Here is a 16,905-nt window from a genome sequence, read left to right on the forward strand (position 1 = left end):
TAGACAGGAAGGCACTTTTACAATAGTGTTTAAACAGTCAGTGTTTGAGTGGAATTTTTCATTTTCAGTTAGTGTTTTGACGAATGGCCCCTGGTCTGCCATGTCACTGAGTGATTTCTCTCATGCAATCTTCCACTATTCACCACAGCAATTTTGCAGCCATGCTTCTGGGACCTTTCTGAGGGAACTGCATGGTTGAAGAGGTGGACTACTCCCCATTGCCAGGTCATTCCAGTATTTGTATCACTGGGTGCTATAGTTAAAGCCCAGCTGCACCCCACTTCAGATGCTGCAAGCCAGGAACTGGCCCTGATACCGCACTGCTTGATCATTGGCCCAATGGAAAGAAATATTCGCTCTCAACAGTGCAGACAGGGTCATGGAGATCTTGGTGAACTGGGTGGTGGAGAGGACAGCTGTACATTTCCCTGCAGACCACCATAGGAAGCCATGTCACTGGACCCAGCCAGCATGGACACAAATTCTTGCCTGGATCAGTGCTGTGTCCTGAGTAAAACCAGATGTCCGGCAGTGCAGGAAGAAGATCAATGATCTTCTGCTGTCCACAAGGGTAAGAGACACCATGTTCTTTCTTCCACCTCAACCTCACAAGACACCACTCGATCTAACTCATGCCACTCACAAAGATCCTGGACTACCACTCTCTGTATTGTTCTTTGACTACTAACACCCTTCCTGAGCTCTGTGCATCCTACCTCACCACCTCTTCTGCATTACCACTAACTGCTTGTACATCCACTTCCTTCATTCTCAATCCCACCCTTTGTCTCATTGAATGTAAAACTGGCCAACCCCTTGGATTGTTACCAGCACAGCACCCTGCCTGACCCCTAACCCTAATCCTACCAAAAGGTGGCATTTCACCTGCAGGCATGCCACCTGACCATAATCCAGACTTTACACTGCAGAGACACTGATCTCTGGAATCTGAGAGGATTATGTGCCTGGCTGACTATAGCCAATCCCACTGGACTGTAATAGAAAGAACGCCTCAACTGACTGGGGTAGTAATACTGATTGACCATAGAATCCTTGACCCCAGTTAGGTCTGTGGGCTCTTGACTATCACACATGGCCTTTAGTGTGAAGGACAAGCAGTGTGTTTGTGGTTTAAGGGGTCCTGACCCAAAACGTCAACTTTCCTGCTCCTCTGATGCTGCCTGGCCTGCTGTGTTCCTCCAGCTCCACACTGTGTTATCTCTGACTCCAGCATCAGCAGTTCTTACTATCTCTGACCATGCTATAAGTTGTGATGTTGACGTACCGACCCCCATAGTGATACAGTGCTCCGTGCTGTGTCAAGATCCCTGCCTTTCCTTCTATGCTAAAAAGTATTGTATGCCACAGAGGATGGCAGCCTGTAACTGAGCACTAAAGACCCTGTGCACAAAGAAAGCAAGGTGACCCAACAGTGAGAGGCTGGCAGACCCTAAGTCAGTGCTGGAGACAGTGAATGTGTGCTAAGAAATAAATAAAAACTGTGAAGTAGACAAAACCTGGCAGCCTCCAAGTGGAAGCAAAGTGAGTGAGCTCTCTGTCCTTATGTGTAGAGTGACCTGGCAGAGTCACAGGGAACCTTGAGGTCCAAAGGAATGTTTGAAAGGCTGAGGTGATGTAAGAGTTTGTCCGGGAGAAAGTGCAATGATGGGGTGAGGCTGGTGGTTTGCTGATTGCAGTGTGGGTGGATGAAGTGTCCAAGAGGATGGTGACAATGGACCATGCAGAAGCAATTGGTAAGATGGCCTGGATAAGCACCCGGGAGCTGCAGGACCAGGTACTGGCCCCGATATACCTGTGCGGAATTTTTACCGTCTTATTTCTGGGCGGGGTGAGGTTTGGAAGTGGCGATCAATAAGGCGAGTTGGGGGCTTTAAGGAAACGCAAATGCCACCCAATGGTGAGATTCTGAAGGCGTCATATAAATCTTACGTGGAAATTTGCGGTTGTTCATCTCCCAATTCGAGAGTTGATTTTGTAAAAAAAACTCTCTAATTTCCGCACTTTTCTCGCCAATGTTTACGCCACAAACAGGAAACATTCGGCTGTCTCATTCCTTGGCAATCCACCCTTGGAAACGCTTCCCTGTTAGATAACAGCACCCACCTTCCCACCGCACCTCAGCATTATTTCACATTCGTTACCATCTTTGTTCTTTTTCCTGTGTTCCTCCTCCAGCCCTGGAACTCCTGGGATGCCGAGGAATGTGTTCTGTGTATTTCCATACCACACCAGCAGTTCCTGGTCCGGAGGGATAGTCTAAAGTGAACAGAGAAATGGAGATATGAGTTAATCTCTGTAGTTAGGATCGTATTCTAATATCGAGCCGCTGATATAAACTATTAAACTAAACTGACATAAACTATTTGTTTCAGAGATAGTAGGAACTGCAGATGCTGGAGAATCTGAGATAACAAGGTGTAGAGCTGGATGAACGCAGCAGGCCAAGCAGCATCAGAGGAGCAGGAAAGCTGACGTTTCGGGCCTAGACCCTTCTTCAGAAAAAAAAACTATAAACTATTCATCTGTTTCTCATCTGCACATCCCTGCTGAAACGTGACAAACATCCAGTCTCCGGGAGAACTTCAGCTTGGATCCGCTTCAGCTCGGGTTCCAATGTCCCATTACACCCACCTCAGATTCAGGAGTGGGAAGTGGGAACTGTCCAACAGTAATTCCGTATGAATTTACTCAGCTCAGAGAGAGGGGGAATAACAATCTACTGGTGCCATTAGTCTGTTGAATTTCCCATTAACCACCGCCAAACCCGGGGACCGGCCCCGCTTCCCTCAAAGTGAAAAGGACTGGGAGTTCATTCCATACTCGAAACTCCGATCCTCTCCCCACAGATGCTGCCAGACCTGCTGAGTTTCTCCAGCAGCCTCAGTGTTCATGTGAAAAACATTGTTTACCCGAAGTACTAAAACAACGCCTATTAAATCTGCACCAAAGATATTCCTTTCAGGTGAACTGAGGTAGGTGAGCCAGGGATACGCCAGTAATTAGGGAGAGATGGAAGAGAAGTTCTGAGGAAGGGTCACTGGACCCGAAACGTTAACTCTGATTTTTTTTTTTCACAGATGCTGCCAGACCTGCTGAGTTTCTCCAGCAACTTCTGCTTTTGTTTGTGGAAGAGAGGCAGCCCGCTCGCCCCACTCCACACACACACACACGGATTGCCCTGTTAGAAACACAGGGATGTGTGAAACCTCTGTGGTCAATTAGCTTGCGATCCCTTTACCATCTGGATTTACAGGAGCGGTTAAGACGAGATATTATTGAAGTTTTCTAACGTCTTGAGGGATCTGGGCAGGCGACATAGAGAAACACTGTTCCCGTTTGAGGAAAGTGTGGAAAACCGGAGGATAGCGGTTGAAGAGATAGTAGGAACTGCAGATGCTGTAGAATCTGAGATAACAAGGTGTAGAGCTGGATGAACAGTTTCTGAAGAAGGGTCCAGGCCCGAAACGTCAGCCTTCCTGCTCCTCTGATGCTGCTTGACCTGCTGTGTTCATCCAGCTCTACACCTTGTTATCTCGGATAGCGGTTGAAAGCGCGGGGCAATAGTGGCGACGGTAGCGGGGGCAAAAAGGGTCTTTTAAAGTCAGATTCAACCGAGGATTTCAATGGGTGCGGTGGAATTTTAAGAGAAAAGTTTTGCAGGGCCACTCGGAAAGTGGGTGGGGAGACGATGAGTTGCACCTGCAGAAGCCCAGCACGGACAGGAGCGGCCGAACGGCCTCCTGTGCTGTAAACATTCTGTGACTTGCCGGGGTCTGATCCGGAGTAGGGGGCAGCTGAAAATACCACCAGTGGCTTCGCTAGTGGACACCCGGGGCAAAACGGAGCGACAACAAACCTCGTGGAACCTATTGAAGGTCCCAGTGAGTCCGAATACAGGAAACTAGCTCCGGGGGGAGAGGAGGAAGTTTGCTTTAAAGACGCTGCCCACTGACACTACACAAGGCTGTTAAGGCTGGGATCCCAAGTTCTAGTGTCCGGCTGATGTTCTGACTGAAATCAAGTGGAACTGATTGTAAGAAACACAGGAATTGCTGGAGAAACTCAACAGGTCTGGCAGCACCTGTGGAGAGAGAAAGCAGAGTTAATGTTTCGGGTCCAGATCGACACTTCCACGGCAATTGAGCCCTGGGGATAAATTAATGATCAATAACCTACCCATGTTCACGGAAGGGCTATATGCAGGTATATATTTATATAATTTGCACTTGGAAAATACATTTAAACATCTATGTACACATTGCAAACGCCGGAAATCTGAACAATGCTTTGGGGAGTATTCACCGTCGCTCTCAATTTCAAAGATTCAATCCGACCTGGATTATCTGTTTGTGATTACAGAGATAGACTTGGAGGGTGTCTCTGTGAGAAATGTTCCAAATTCAACCCCGCCCCGTTCCTGCACCTCCTGAGGGTTATTTCGCCCTGACTCCGTTCCCGTTATAATCATCACCGGCTTTCGGATCTGGCGGCTGCGGGGCTCGAACCGACAGCACTTGGCCCTCAGGAGCCAGTTGGCAGCTTGAGCTAAACTGGCACAGCACCAGTTTCCCATGCCCCTTCCTCCCCAGCATCCTGAGAGCTCCTCACCTCTGTGGTCTTGTAGTAAATGTTGTTTCCGATCTGTACCACTTCGAGGTTTTGTTCCTGCTCATTCCTGGCGCACTTGATGTAGGTCATCCAGCTCCTGTGGTCCTCCTGACTGGCGTCAATAAAATACCGCACCGTGCCATCGTCATTGAAAACCTGGGCCAGAGAGACAGAGAGAGGGAGAGGGGTTTAGTCCTGACCCGGGACACGGACACTGGCCCGGGGCACGGATGCTAAAATTAGCACTGACCGGGGACACATTCTGACCTGGGATAACGACACTGAAAGTAATGGTAACCCGGGACACTCACAGTAGTCCAGGATTACTCACCCTGACCCAGGATACACTCTTCCAGCTGATCGAGGCACAAGCACTGACATTGGAACCAGCCGGAACCCTGACATTGGCCTGGGATACTGACCCTGAAATGCTCACTGACCCAAGACACTGGCACTAATCCACAGCACTGGCGCTGACCCTGGATATTCGCATTGACCTGGGACACTGGCACTGACCCAGCGCGCTCGAACTGACCCGGGACACCAATGTGGAACCCTGACCCTGAGTAAAACCAGGCGGATGCTCCGCGTTGCGGGTTTGAGTTGAGAAGGCCCGCGGCTGCACAGTGAGCCCGCTGTAAAGGATTGAGGACAGTGTACATATACAGCCCATACTGAGATCCTGGCGGTGCTGAATAACGGAATAAACGGGCACAGAACACTCGGGTTTTGGAGCCAGAGGTCAGTTTCAATTTTTTTTTACAACTCCCCTTTCCCTTAAAGCGGGTGAGATTGCAATATGTGTCCTCCTCCTGTATCCTCAAATTGAGCCTGACCTGTACTGGTGTCTTGAACCGCTTCTCTGCATCCCGTCCTCCGGGTATAACTGAGAAACCTCAACTAGGAAAGGTCACTCCCAGGGACCAAACGGACACCTGGGACCATCGAAACTTGCGACACAAAAGGAGTCCATTCGGCCCCTCATGTCTGTGCCGGTTGTTTGAAAGCGCTGTCCAATCCAATCCACAGTTTTCTTTCCCGTCCCTATCTCATAGAAAGGTCACTCTAAACAAGATCAGTCTGAAGACCCAGGAAATGGCCAACACAGGACTGTGCGCCAGAAGCAAGCAACTATTTCAGGAGCGGCGGAAGAGGGTAGAAAGTTGACAAGGAATAACAGCAGTGAGGGGAAAAGTGCGAGTAAAAATGTAGAAATGGTTAAATACCCTGAGGAACTTGTGGGACCGGGCAGAATATCGTTAAAGATATTTCCCATTTGAATCGATATTTCTAAAACTAAACATTGACAAATTTAAAAATTACCTGTGAAAACAAAATTAATATTAGATATAAACTATCATAGAATAAAAATGTGCGAGAAACATAAGACGAAAGCCGGTTTAAACAGGAGGAAAAATGGGAACATCAGAGAAATAGATGGCGACAAAGTGAAGATAAGGGCATGAGAGCGAAAGACAGAATGAGTGAAAGAGTGAGCAGTGCGCATCATGAGAGTGAGAGGAGAAACAACATTACGAGGTAGGGAGACCAAAATGTAAGAGATGAGGAACAAGAGGTGGGAGAGAGGGACGTGGAGTGAGAGACTGGTGAATGACAATTGCAGTGATACTAAAAGTTCGCTCCCGTTTGTTCTTACAACTCATTTCATCATTCATTTATAAACCAAACTTTTATAAACAGATAATTTTCAATATTCCCAGGATTGTTACAATTGTTACAATTCCCAGGAATCTAGCACTGAGGGGATAGAGAGAGATATCAGACACTGCTATCCTGTTTCACACCCATTCTCATCCAATTTCATCTCAGTGCTCTGTCCCAGCTATTTCCAAAAAAAGCATCCATCTCTAATCCCTGTCTGAACAGGTTGTGTAGAGTCACTTTGAAGTGAATGTTTCTCTTTATCAAGCTTAAGGGTCCATTATATCATTCTGTATAGCCAAAGTAATTGTTCATTACCAGCCCAAGTGTCTCGCCATATGTAAAATCTACTAACATGGTTGAGAGTCCCAAACCCAAGCTCGTCAATCATTTGGACAAGCAAACTTCCTAATGGTTACATGTGGAATATATTGTATTTCCCATCAATAAAACCCCATGACAAAATTCCAGAGTATTGATTCAGGCTGACAGAGCCCTGATTTTGCAATTCGCATGTGTGCTCTGGGACAAGATTATTGTTAAATGAAATAGTATGGTGCCACCAACCAACACAGTGCATTGCTGAAACCTGTTCCCCAACCAGAGTAGTCTTTACGTTGAACTGAGTAGAAAGCATCCAAACCTCAAAACAGGCTCACCTGCAAGATCTAATGACGAAGCTGGTACCAACAATACACTGGAATCCCTAAGTGTGCAGTGTTATTCCCTTAACTCAGATCAGGAATAATTTTCCCAATAACTATAATATATAACGTATTATTTCTATTATAACTGCTGTGGATTATCAATTATAACCTGTGCATTTGTGTTTGTTTGGCAGTGAGTATGTGTAGACAATGTATATCTGTGTGCGTATTAGTTTATTTGAGTCTGTGAGTGCGAGTCGGAGTGATTGTATGTGTATGCCCGTACGCGAATGGGATTGACTGTGTGTGTGTGTGTGTGTGTGTGTTTGAGGATATGATCCTGTACAAGTCCCTTCTGTAATGTCATTCCCTGTAACCCAGGTGTGTGGGCAGTTAGCCCATGCGTAGGATGTTCTGTTTAGCCAGGTGTGTGTGCTTTTTCTGCAAAACCAGATGTGTGGGGTGATGTTGCGAAAACCGAGTGTGAGATGCTGTCTCCCATTACCAGATGTTTAAGGTGTTGTCGCTGTAAACATGATGGAACGTGATCCCTATAATTGGGCATGTAGAATATTCTCTTGCGCATCCAGATGTAGAGGATGTTGTCCTCTATAACCAATCGTCCAATTGTTATCCATTATAACACATGTAGCTGAGGTGTTCCCCACAATCAGATGTGCGAGGCATAGTACAAACAGATATATGGATGTTGTTTTGTATGAACAGATGTGTGAGTGCTATCACCTGTAACAAGACTGATGGCTGCTGTCCCTATGATCCGATGCGTGGCGATTGTCTCCCGTAACCAGATATGTGATATTGTCTTCTTCAATTATGTGTGTGTGTCATCTCAGCAGTCAGATCGTGTGAGGTGCTATCTCCATTAACCAAATATGTGTACGATATTGTCCTTTAAAAGCAGTTGTAGGGGCATTATCCCCTTATAACCGGATATGTGGGTGTTATTCTCCATACCCAGCTGGGTGGGAGTGGTCCTCTGTAACCAGACAGGTTGGTGTTATTCCCTGCAACCAGATGTGGAGGGTGTTATCCCAACTGGAACCAGATATGGTGGGGCGGTGTTCCCCCTGGAATCAGATGTGAAATGTGTTATTCTCCCGGAACCAGATGTGGAGGGTGGTGTTCCCCTGTAACCAGATGTGGAGGGCAGTGTTTTCTGAGAAGCGGGGTTGTTCCCTGGTGTCTCCTTACCTCCCACATCAGGTTATTGTTTTTGAACAGGTCCACGTGTTCCGGGGAGATGACTCTGCCGGTGTAGGGCCCCATCTCGGTGCCGGGTTTAATCCAGGTCTTGGAGAAGATGCCCAGGCCCTCCCCAGGGATCGAGCTCTGGGCTATAATCACCTCGGACGGAAGCACCAGGCTCGACAGCTTCTGAACTTCTGCATCGGAGAGCAAGAGGCAGGAGATCAAAGTTTCGCACTGAACAGACTTTGAGGAGAAAGATACCCAACTCGGAGTTTCTGGTACGGGGGCGGGGGTACAGGTCGGAGATTCAAATTTCTCCACCTTAAAGGAAATGTGACGGAGAGGACAAACATGGAAACGATATAAACTCAAATTAAGTCCAGGTTGTAAAGAACGAAATTGCATTCACTATACAAATGCGGTCGTTTACTAAGGCGGGACCAGCCAAAGAAAGTACACAACATGGAAATCGAAGAGATCCAAAGGGGTGATTCAGCATTTGAAGAGATTTCACTGTTAGTTCGCTGTTTTACATGTTTTTGATGGCACTTTGTTTTAACACAACAAACCGAGTCGAATTAGGGTCCTGAGCACAACAGGGATTGAGGCAGCGTTTGGAAGCGATGAACAGTGATCCTAAATCTGACTCCAGTCCGGATCAAACACACCCAAGCAAGGATGGAACACTGCTCCGTCTCTCTCTCTCTCTGTCTCCTTGCACAGAACCGCTTGGTGAAATCCCAGTTAAATTCAGGCTAAAATTCTGTGTTGGTAATTTCTTTTTTAAAGATTCCGGCCTCTAGAATAAAATAACCGCCTCCCCCCAGCACACTATTACCCGTTAAATTCATAATAACACTGCGGTGAGTGAGGGGCAGGTGGTTAAATACCAGACATGATCCCATACACAGGAGAAGGGGGGAGTGATTGAAACTGCTCAGCCCCTCGGCTGCCAGTCTGTCTGAGTCTCTATTGTTTAAACTGTCCTTTAGAATCGGGGTCTCTCAGTTCATTAGCTCCTTCCGACTCCGTACTGCTTTTAAAATTTAATCGGGTGAGCTGCTTTTTTTCACCTGGCGACTTTCCCTGAACTCGTATACTAATTGCAGTTGTTGAGGGGATGAAAGGGAGGGCGTGGGACAGATTTTCCCCCGTTACAGGGCTGTGGACAACACAGAAGATGCGGAGCCAATTGTCTGTCTCTCCCTCAAAGGCTGGCTCACGCAGTCGAATAGCCATCTGTGCAGTCTGAGTCTATCCAGGAATCAACACTATTCACCTGCACCAAGCCTCCAAGGACAGCAGAGAGCAATCCCTGAATATTCGGAGGAATCGAACACAAATCCCTGAAATCAGTTTTCGATCGAAATCTCAGGCAGTAAACTTTCAATTTTGTTTCATTTTACCAGTCCTGGATAAAATACAATTCCCCTTTTTTGTAAAACAACACCCGCTGTGATCGTGCCCTGGTTCACAGCGCTCCATCCTAAATCCATTCAGAACAAAAAAGACGTTTAAGTAAATATTTTCAACCTCTTTAATAAAAAATCGAATTTTCTTTAGCAAAACATATAGTGATCAGAACTTGTATTACAATCCCCTTCAAGTAATCGAAATAAAACTAGCATTGATTTCACCGATCTTGTTACCGCGAAATCTCCCTGTTTTCCGTAGCTGGTTTTGCAGCAAAGGTAGGAAGTTTGGCGGATTTTCTGATGGCCCCGGTGTATTTGCCCGGGACCACGTTCTAGAGACTCACCTCCGCTGAAGGATTGAGCGAGTGCTTCGGCGGTGAACGCGATTTTCTGACCGCCGCTGTTACTTTTGTCCTCGAAAAGTTGCTCTCCCAGGACGTTCCTCCACCTGCCGTACAGAAAGCTGTGAAGGATGTCTGAAGTGATCATCTCCGCCAGCGAGAAGCCGTGAGGCTTGAAACCGCCTCTCAGAGCCAGCGCTTCGGATGGTAACACAGAGCCCATGGTCCTCAGTGTCACTGGCAACAAAACAGGGGGAAAAGGAGAGATACCTACGCAAGGAAGGAAACCAAGGCACACAGGGATACTGTGCAGCAAGGAGAGAGACTGGTGTGTGTTTATGTGCGTGCTTCCTGCAATCCCCCCCTCCCCACACAAAAAAAATCTCTCAGCCCTCTTTATAGCCGCTTGGATGACCTCCTAATTGGTTATTAATGACCTTCTGACGTCTGAGGGGAGGCTGGTTACAAGAAGCAGAGTTAGTTCATTGTAGAGCGAGGGAGGGGAGTGAGGTGTCCCAACATCAGCAAACCCGGTACACCTGTTTTGGGAGACCAAAACTCCAGCACTGACGCACTCCCACACCCACTCATCAGCAGCTCTTTCTACTCAGAGACAAGTGCGCCAGGTAAGATCAGTCTCCCCCACCCAGGACCACTCCCCCACTACTGCCTCAAAAAAAAATGTTTGTGTTTGCCCTCACTTGCTGCAGCGCCCTGTACAGGTTGTCAATTCCCACCTCCCCACCCCCCGAGAACGGACAGATTAAATAACCCCTGAAACCACGTGTTCCCAATCGCCGGCCCATTCAACCGCAGCTCCCTCCCCCCTTAAAAAAAAGCCCCAGTAATTCTGCCCAGGGTCCAGGGAGGAAACATTTCGCTAATTCACAATAGAATATGGAGTGGGATTAAACCTGGCCTTTGCATTCTTGAACTTGTTCTGCAGTTCGGAGGGCGACAGAGTAGAAGAAGAAGCAATTTGCAAACCTCGCCCAGTTCCTGAAAGTTGCCAGGCTGAAGTTGCCAGTGAAAAAAAAAGTTGCTCAGTTTAATATTCATTGACATTCATCAGACAGTGGCCGCGCTTTGTCAGCGGAGACTCCAATATCTGTCGGATTTCTAATAGTCCGCTCCTCTTGTTTCCATCTTTCTAAATACATTTTAAATGTTAGACAGGGGCGATTAGAGTGATTGATTCGGAATACAGAGGCAGTCTGGCCCGCAGTGTCCCGCCACTGAACATCTTTATCCTTCACTCCCTCTCGCTCTCCCATTGACAGGGGCCAGATAGAATGTCAAGGCGGATAAAAGTGAAACAGATTGATCCTTCACGGCCATTCTGCGGGAGGGTCCTTTTAAGAAAAAAATAAAAGCGATCTTTGACACCTAAAGAAATGTTTCTTTTTAAATCCACTCAAATATTTAAGACCCAAAGTTGAAGGAGCGGGTTAAATTTGGGCAGGTTTAGCTGGGAAGATGGAGGGATTTTATATATTTTATTTTAAATGGAGAGGAAGGGAGAAACGAGTGTGCGATTTACAAAAAAAAGTTACGACTGACTGACAGAAAAGGAGAGATTAGCGGCCAAGCAGCTGCGTGCTGCTTAAGGCAGAGTGAGGCCAATTGAGGTCTGAGATGGGGTAACATTTATTCTCAGTTTAAATATTTATTAGAATTGCAGCAAGAAGTAGGAGGTGGGTCATGAAGAAAGAGCACATTCATTCGTTTAGATGTTACCTCCCGGGCTCGGGGTTATAAACCCGGGAAACAGAGGCACCTACAAAACCCACCTCCGCAAAGTATTCGAAATGAGTGTTGGCTGATTTCTGTCACTCACCTTTAAACGCCAGGTTTAATACCGGGGAAGGGAGGGGAGATAATCCTCGTTAGGAGATTCTTTTTTCCCTACATCTGTCTGGGAGCACAATATCGCTTGGAAAAGTAAAGCTTACTTTAATTCTTACCCGAATTTACTTCACATTAAAGCAAAGCCCGGAGCGCGTCTAGAGTTAAATGTGTCAGCTTTCTTTTAAATGTTACTTGTGTGTAAATAAAATATAAAACAGACGGCTGAACACAAATAAGAAGGACAATCAAACAATATAAATGTATTTGAGATTGAAAGAGGGGATGTTATCCAGGGCTTTAGATTGTGAATCGTTTCGTTTACTGTGAGGAACGAATACAATATCTGACAGCTTCCCTGGAAATATTCTATGGAGAGGGCATTAATTTCAATTTCTCTATTTTTCTATTTGACATCGCACCCTCTCGCCTCTGAATCACACAGCCAGGCCGATCGCTCATGCCCCCTTTTACCTAATCGTTAAATGAAATCCAGGCATTATTTTCCAATTTTTGTTTTTATTTGGAAACTCTCAGAATTCCGATTAATTGAGCTCCTTTTCAGTCGCAGGTCAAACTGCACTTTGAAGGAAACGCCATTTAAAGAACCGAAAGATCCGGAGACGCGATTTCTTTCTAACCGTATTTACGTTAAAACAAAAATTTAATTTCTTCCTTTTTGTCTCAAACGCAAATATCTTCACAAGCCGTATCAAAATTCACCTGGTCTTCACTCCCCCCTCTTTTCATTCAGAGAGTGTTTAACAATTAATTTCGTATTAAATTCAGCCAGACTTTCAGTTCGTGGCGTGAATGTCCCTTTCAAAAAAAGAAGTTTAAAAGTGAAACTCCTGGGCGGGGGCTGAAGAGGAATAAAAAAAACCGTCATGTTTAAATTAATAGGAGAAGTTGGAAACGCGTAAATCTATTTTAGTGTTCAGAGATCCTTTCTCTCCAATCTGGCTCAAAGCGGCGCTTGCTCGCCTTTCTCAGAGCGAATGACTACAAGCTCACGGGGACAATAAGCTCCTGCAAATGTTTCTCAATAGATTAAACCCACTGAGTGGGCAGATTTTAAGAAATAGTACACAGCCCCTGAATGCAAGTGTGGGATGAAAGCGGAGTTGGGATTAATGGATGGCGACGTTACTTATTTGTCCGGATCACATTTAATTAGCCTTGTACGACCCTCGACAGACAAAAGAGTCTCAATATGTATCCAATTTGAAGCTCATTTTGTGGGGGGTTTCTGTGCAACAGGCTTCATAAAAGTCAAAGGGAGAAAACGAGCTGTAAAAACAATGAGGTGTTTGGGGAGGCAGGTGACTCACACGCGTAAAGAATGTCCTTTGGCACAGACTGATCGCCAGAGCGCGGAGACTACGCTTTTTCTCCCCAAGGTTGTTCTCTCCCCTTGTGGAAACAGATGAAACCCAAACACGTGTGAAAAGACTGAAAAAAAAACACAGAAAAGAATTAGCAGCTTGTACCAAACAGCCATTCACTCAGCACTCGAGGATGGAAGGGGGCTGTGGGAATATTCACAACTGTTTCCCTTACAGACACCATAATAAAAGGTCACATTAATATACACATGGATGTTTGTGTGCACCGAGAAAGTGCCTGCAGTTAGAAACTGGCTGTAGAAGCTGCTGCCGCACCGGCATAGAAAACCGGGACAGAGAGAGGTAAAGAGCACAGGGACAGAGACAGAGGTAAAGGGCACAGGGACAAAGAGAGAGGTAAAGGGAACAGGGACAGAGACAGAGGTAAAGGGCATAGGGACAGAGACAGAGGAAGAGGGCATAGGGACAGAGAGAGACGTAAAGGGCATGGGGACAGAGACAGAGGTAAAGGGCAAACGGACAAAGAGAGAGGTAAAGGACACAGGGACAGAGACAGAGGTAAAGGGCATAGGGACAGAGACAGAGGGCATAGGGACAGAGTCAGAGGTAAAGGGCACAGGGACAGAGTCAGAGGTAAAGGGCAGAGGGACAGAGTCAGAGGTAAAGGGCATAGGGACAGAGAGGGGCAGATAGAGAGAGGTAGAGAGATTTATAAGCAGGTTGAGAAAGCGAAGATAAGAGGGGGGAAGGAAACGAAACTGCAGGAGGCCGTGAGCGAGAATGAGTATTTTGGGAAGATGAGAGAATGAACTTTGGGAGAGACACACAGAAGGGAAGTCAGAGAAGTGGGAAAGTAAAGCAGAGGCAGATGGTGGCTAGGTAGGTGGAGAGACAGATAGAATCAGAAAAATAGATAAGTAGTTAGATAGATAGATAGGCAGATAGTTGAGACAATGGACATGTTATCACAGATTCACGGAATTGTTATATATCATTATATTTAATCATTCCATTTGTATTTAACGGACAGTACTGGCCGCCTGCAATACAATAACCCTGTCTGAGCATCTTCCCACACAGTCTAGCAGACACTCAACGCCAGCTTCCAGTTTTCACTTTGGGTATGTGTCTCTCTGTGGAAGGCGCTGCTTTGCGGTGAGTTTACCGCGACCGCCTGCAGCGTTCACCAGGACACAGGAGCGACCTGGAACTCGCACTACAAGCCCCGGGGGTTGGGGTGCGCGGATATTCAGCAGGTATGGCAGAGTCTGCAGAGAGAGAGAGAGAGAAAAACAACGCGGTTTACGCTGAGCCAAACTGCCAAAAAAAAACCTATCTTCAAACTTTATTTGACACGATCCTGTGCCGTTTGCAACAAGATTCCAGTTTGGGGCTTGCTCCGGGAACCTGCCCCAGGTGTGGGAGAGAGAGCCCCATCCTTTCTTTATGTTTGGGGGTTGGGGGGAAGCGGTGGTTGCAAGTGCTGGGAGAGCGAACAGCACGCCGGTGGGGTGCGGGGGGAGCGGATGGGGAAAACGCTGCCCGGGAGGATCCTCTGGTTCTCTCTGACCCTGTCCTGGTTCCGCAATGGCAAATATAGCGGGGTTTCCAGTCTGCACGTTAACCCCCTCCCCCTCTCCCTCCAGCCCACTGTCCCTCCCTGGCCCCTACGCTGCGCTCTGCGCTCAGATTGAACAGGAAGGTTCGGACATCTCCACTGGCCTCCGGTTTCAGTGACAGCCCCACGGTCCGGAGCAGTTTCTGGTGAAAGACACGTTGTGTTGCAGTTTAAACGTCGTAGGTAAAACTGCATTGACCAGAGAAGAAAGCTATAATAGGCACATAATCTGAACACACTCCCTCCGAGAACCGCATGCAGTCTGGACTCGTTAAAGCCAAGTGTTTTATTTTAAATACACTCAACATAATCCTGGTTTGGGTCTCTCTGCTCGACAAACCTTTCACGAAAAATACAAAGTAACGTATATTTTAACAACTAAACATAAAAGCTGAGAATGCTGCAGGAACTCAGCATCAGTGGAGAGAGAACCAGAATGAAGGTTAACTACAGTTCAGGAGACGGGTATAAACTTCTATCTTCACAGATGCTGCCAGACCTGCTGAGTTTCGACAGCATTCTCTGCTTTTATTTCACATTCCCAGCACCTGGCACTTACTTGTGAGTTTAGCTCAACCTGGTGAACCTGCCCATCAGGATATTGGCCAGACGTGAGCAATGAGATACCCCCTTCCTTACCCCTTCCCCAATATGCAAACTGAGCGCAGGAAGGGGCGAGTCCAGTGTTTTGGAGTTGAGCTCAGAATCTTCACCCCAGAAAGGCTCAGCGGTTAGCATTGCTGCCTCACTTCACCTGACGAAGGAGCAGCGCTCAGAAAGCTTGTGATTTCAAATAAACCTGTTGAACTATAACCTGATGTCGTGTGACTTCTGACCATGTCACAGCGCCAGGAACGCGGGTTCGATTCCACCCGCGGATGACTGACTATGTGGAATTTGCACATTCTCCTCCGGGGATTCTCCAGGTGCTCCTGTTTCCTCCCACAGTCCAGAGATGTGCAGGTTAGGTGGGTTGGCCATGGGAAATGCAGGGGTAGAGAGGGTCTGGGTGGGATGCCTTCCGGAGGGTCGGTGCAGACTGGATGGGCTGAGTGGCTTCTTACCGCACGTTAGGGATTAATTCTATGGAATCTCGTGGAATCACTCCAGGCCTGTCCTGAGGGACGAGATCGAGTTGGTGGTGGTGGGTTTTGCCTGAGATTCTGGCAAACAACCTCCACCAACCCTCTCCGCAACCCCCACCCACCACCCCAACCTACCCCTCGCCATCCACCCAAAACGATTCACGAATTGTCGGTGAGACCTGTCACCGAGCCCCCTGCTGACTCATTGTATCTGAGAGCACAGCTCCCCCACCCACCCCCGGCCCCCTTACCATCTCACTTAAAACGGGTTAGATATGCCACATGTGCAGCGCACGGCTGGTGCGATGGGAAGACCCTCGCTGCTGCTAGACAGCAATCCGAATCCAGTGTTCTCTGGGATTTGGAAGGTGAGACTGAGGGGCGGGGAAGGATCCAGTATACTGCACACCAGGTATCCTGTCCATACTGCGTTCTCCTGAACCCGCCTTATCATTCAGATTGTGGACCAACGCCTTTTCCCTGCCATCTTCACCCCTTGGTAACTTATATAGGCGTCGACTCATCGAATTTTGGGGTGCCCTTAAATAACTTCGGTACAGTTTTCACTTAATAATTTCAGCCCCTCTCAGATGCCTACTCATTGATGCCTATTCGCCTAGAACTGGGCACAATCTGAAAGGTGATTATTTTTTGACCTCGAGTGCGTGCAAGTTTGCATTTTTTTTGCAGCCTGCGGATTTTTTCCCAGCTTCTAACAATTTAAACCTACAGTATTTGATCACTTTAGTAAATTCCTTGAAACTAATCGAGTTTGAGTTTCAAATATTTCACTGAAAAAAAAAGCTGAACATTGAGTTTCCTATCTCAGGGAAGTTGTCACGGAGAGAGAAATGGACAGAATCTTTGAAAACCCTTTTCAAACAGGATGGACAAATTTCCATTTGTTTTTATTCTAGCTTTTAAAATTTCAGAAGAACCCATCATTTGGTCAGAAGAAATCAGGATAGATTTTGCATAATTATATCTCAGCTTGTGTGTGCTTGAAAGTGATTTGAACATAAACTGGAGGAAAGCAATTAACATTTTTTACATCAGAACTGAAACCAAGCTGAGAGAGAGAGAGAGAGAGTGAGCTCATTGCCCTCTC

General features: G+C 46.9%; 1 protein-coding gene across 1 annotated transcript; it reads right to left on the reverse strand.

Annotated features, from left to right (window-relative positions):
* Window positions 1-2,106: 2,106 nt before the first annotated feature.
* Window positions 2,107-10,126, reverse strand: prdm12b (PR domain containing 12b). Its single transcript, XM_048613390.1, has 4 exons — window positions 9,907-10,126; window positions 8,151-8,341; window positions 4,630-4,785; window positions 2,107-2,277 (listed from the first exon to the last, which is right to left on the reverse strand). Exons 1-4 carry the CDS (start codon window positions 10,124-10,126, stop codon window positions 2,107-2,109), a joined length of 738 nt encoding a protein of 245 aa, XP_048469347.1.
* Window positions 10,127-16,905: the final 6,779 nt, after the last annotated feature.

This window comes from Rhincodon typus, chromosome 28 (assembly GCF_021869965.1).
Source record: "Rhincodon typus isolate 14 chromosome 28, sRhiTyp1.1, whole genome shotgun sequence".
NCBI lineage: Eukaryota > Metazoa > Chordata > Chondrichthyes > Orectolobiformes > Rhincodontidae > Rhincodon > Rhincodon typus.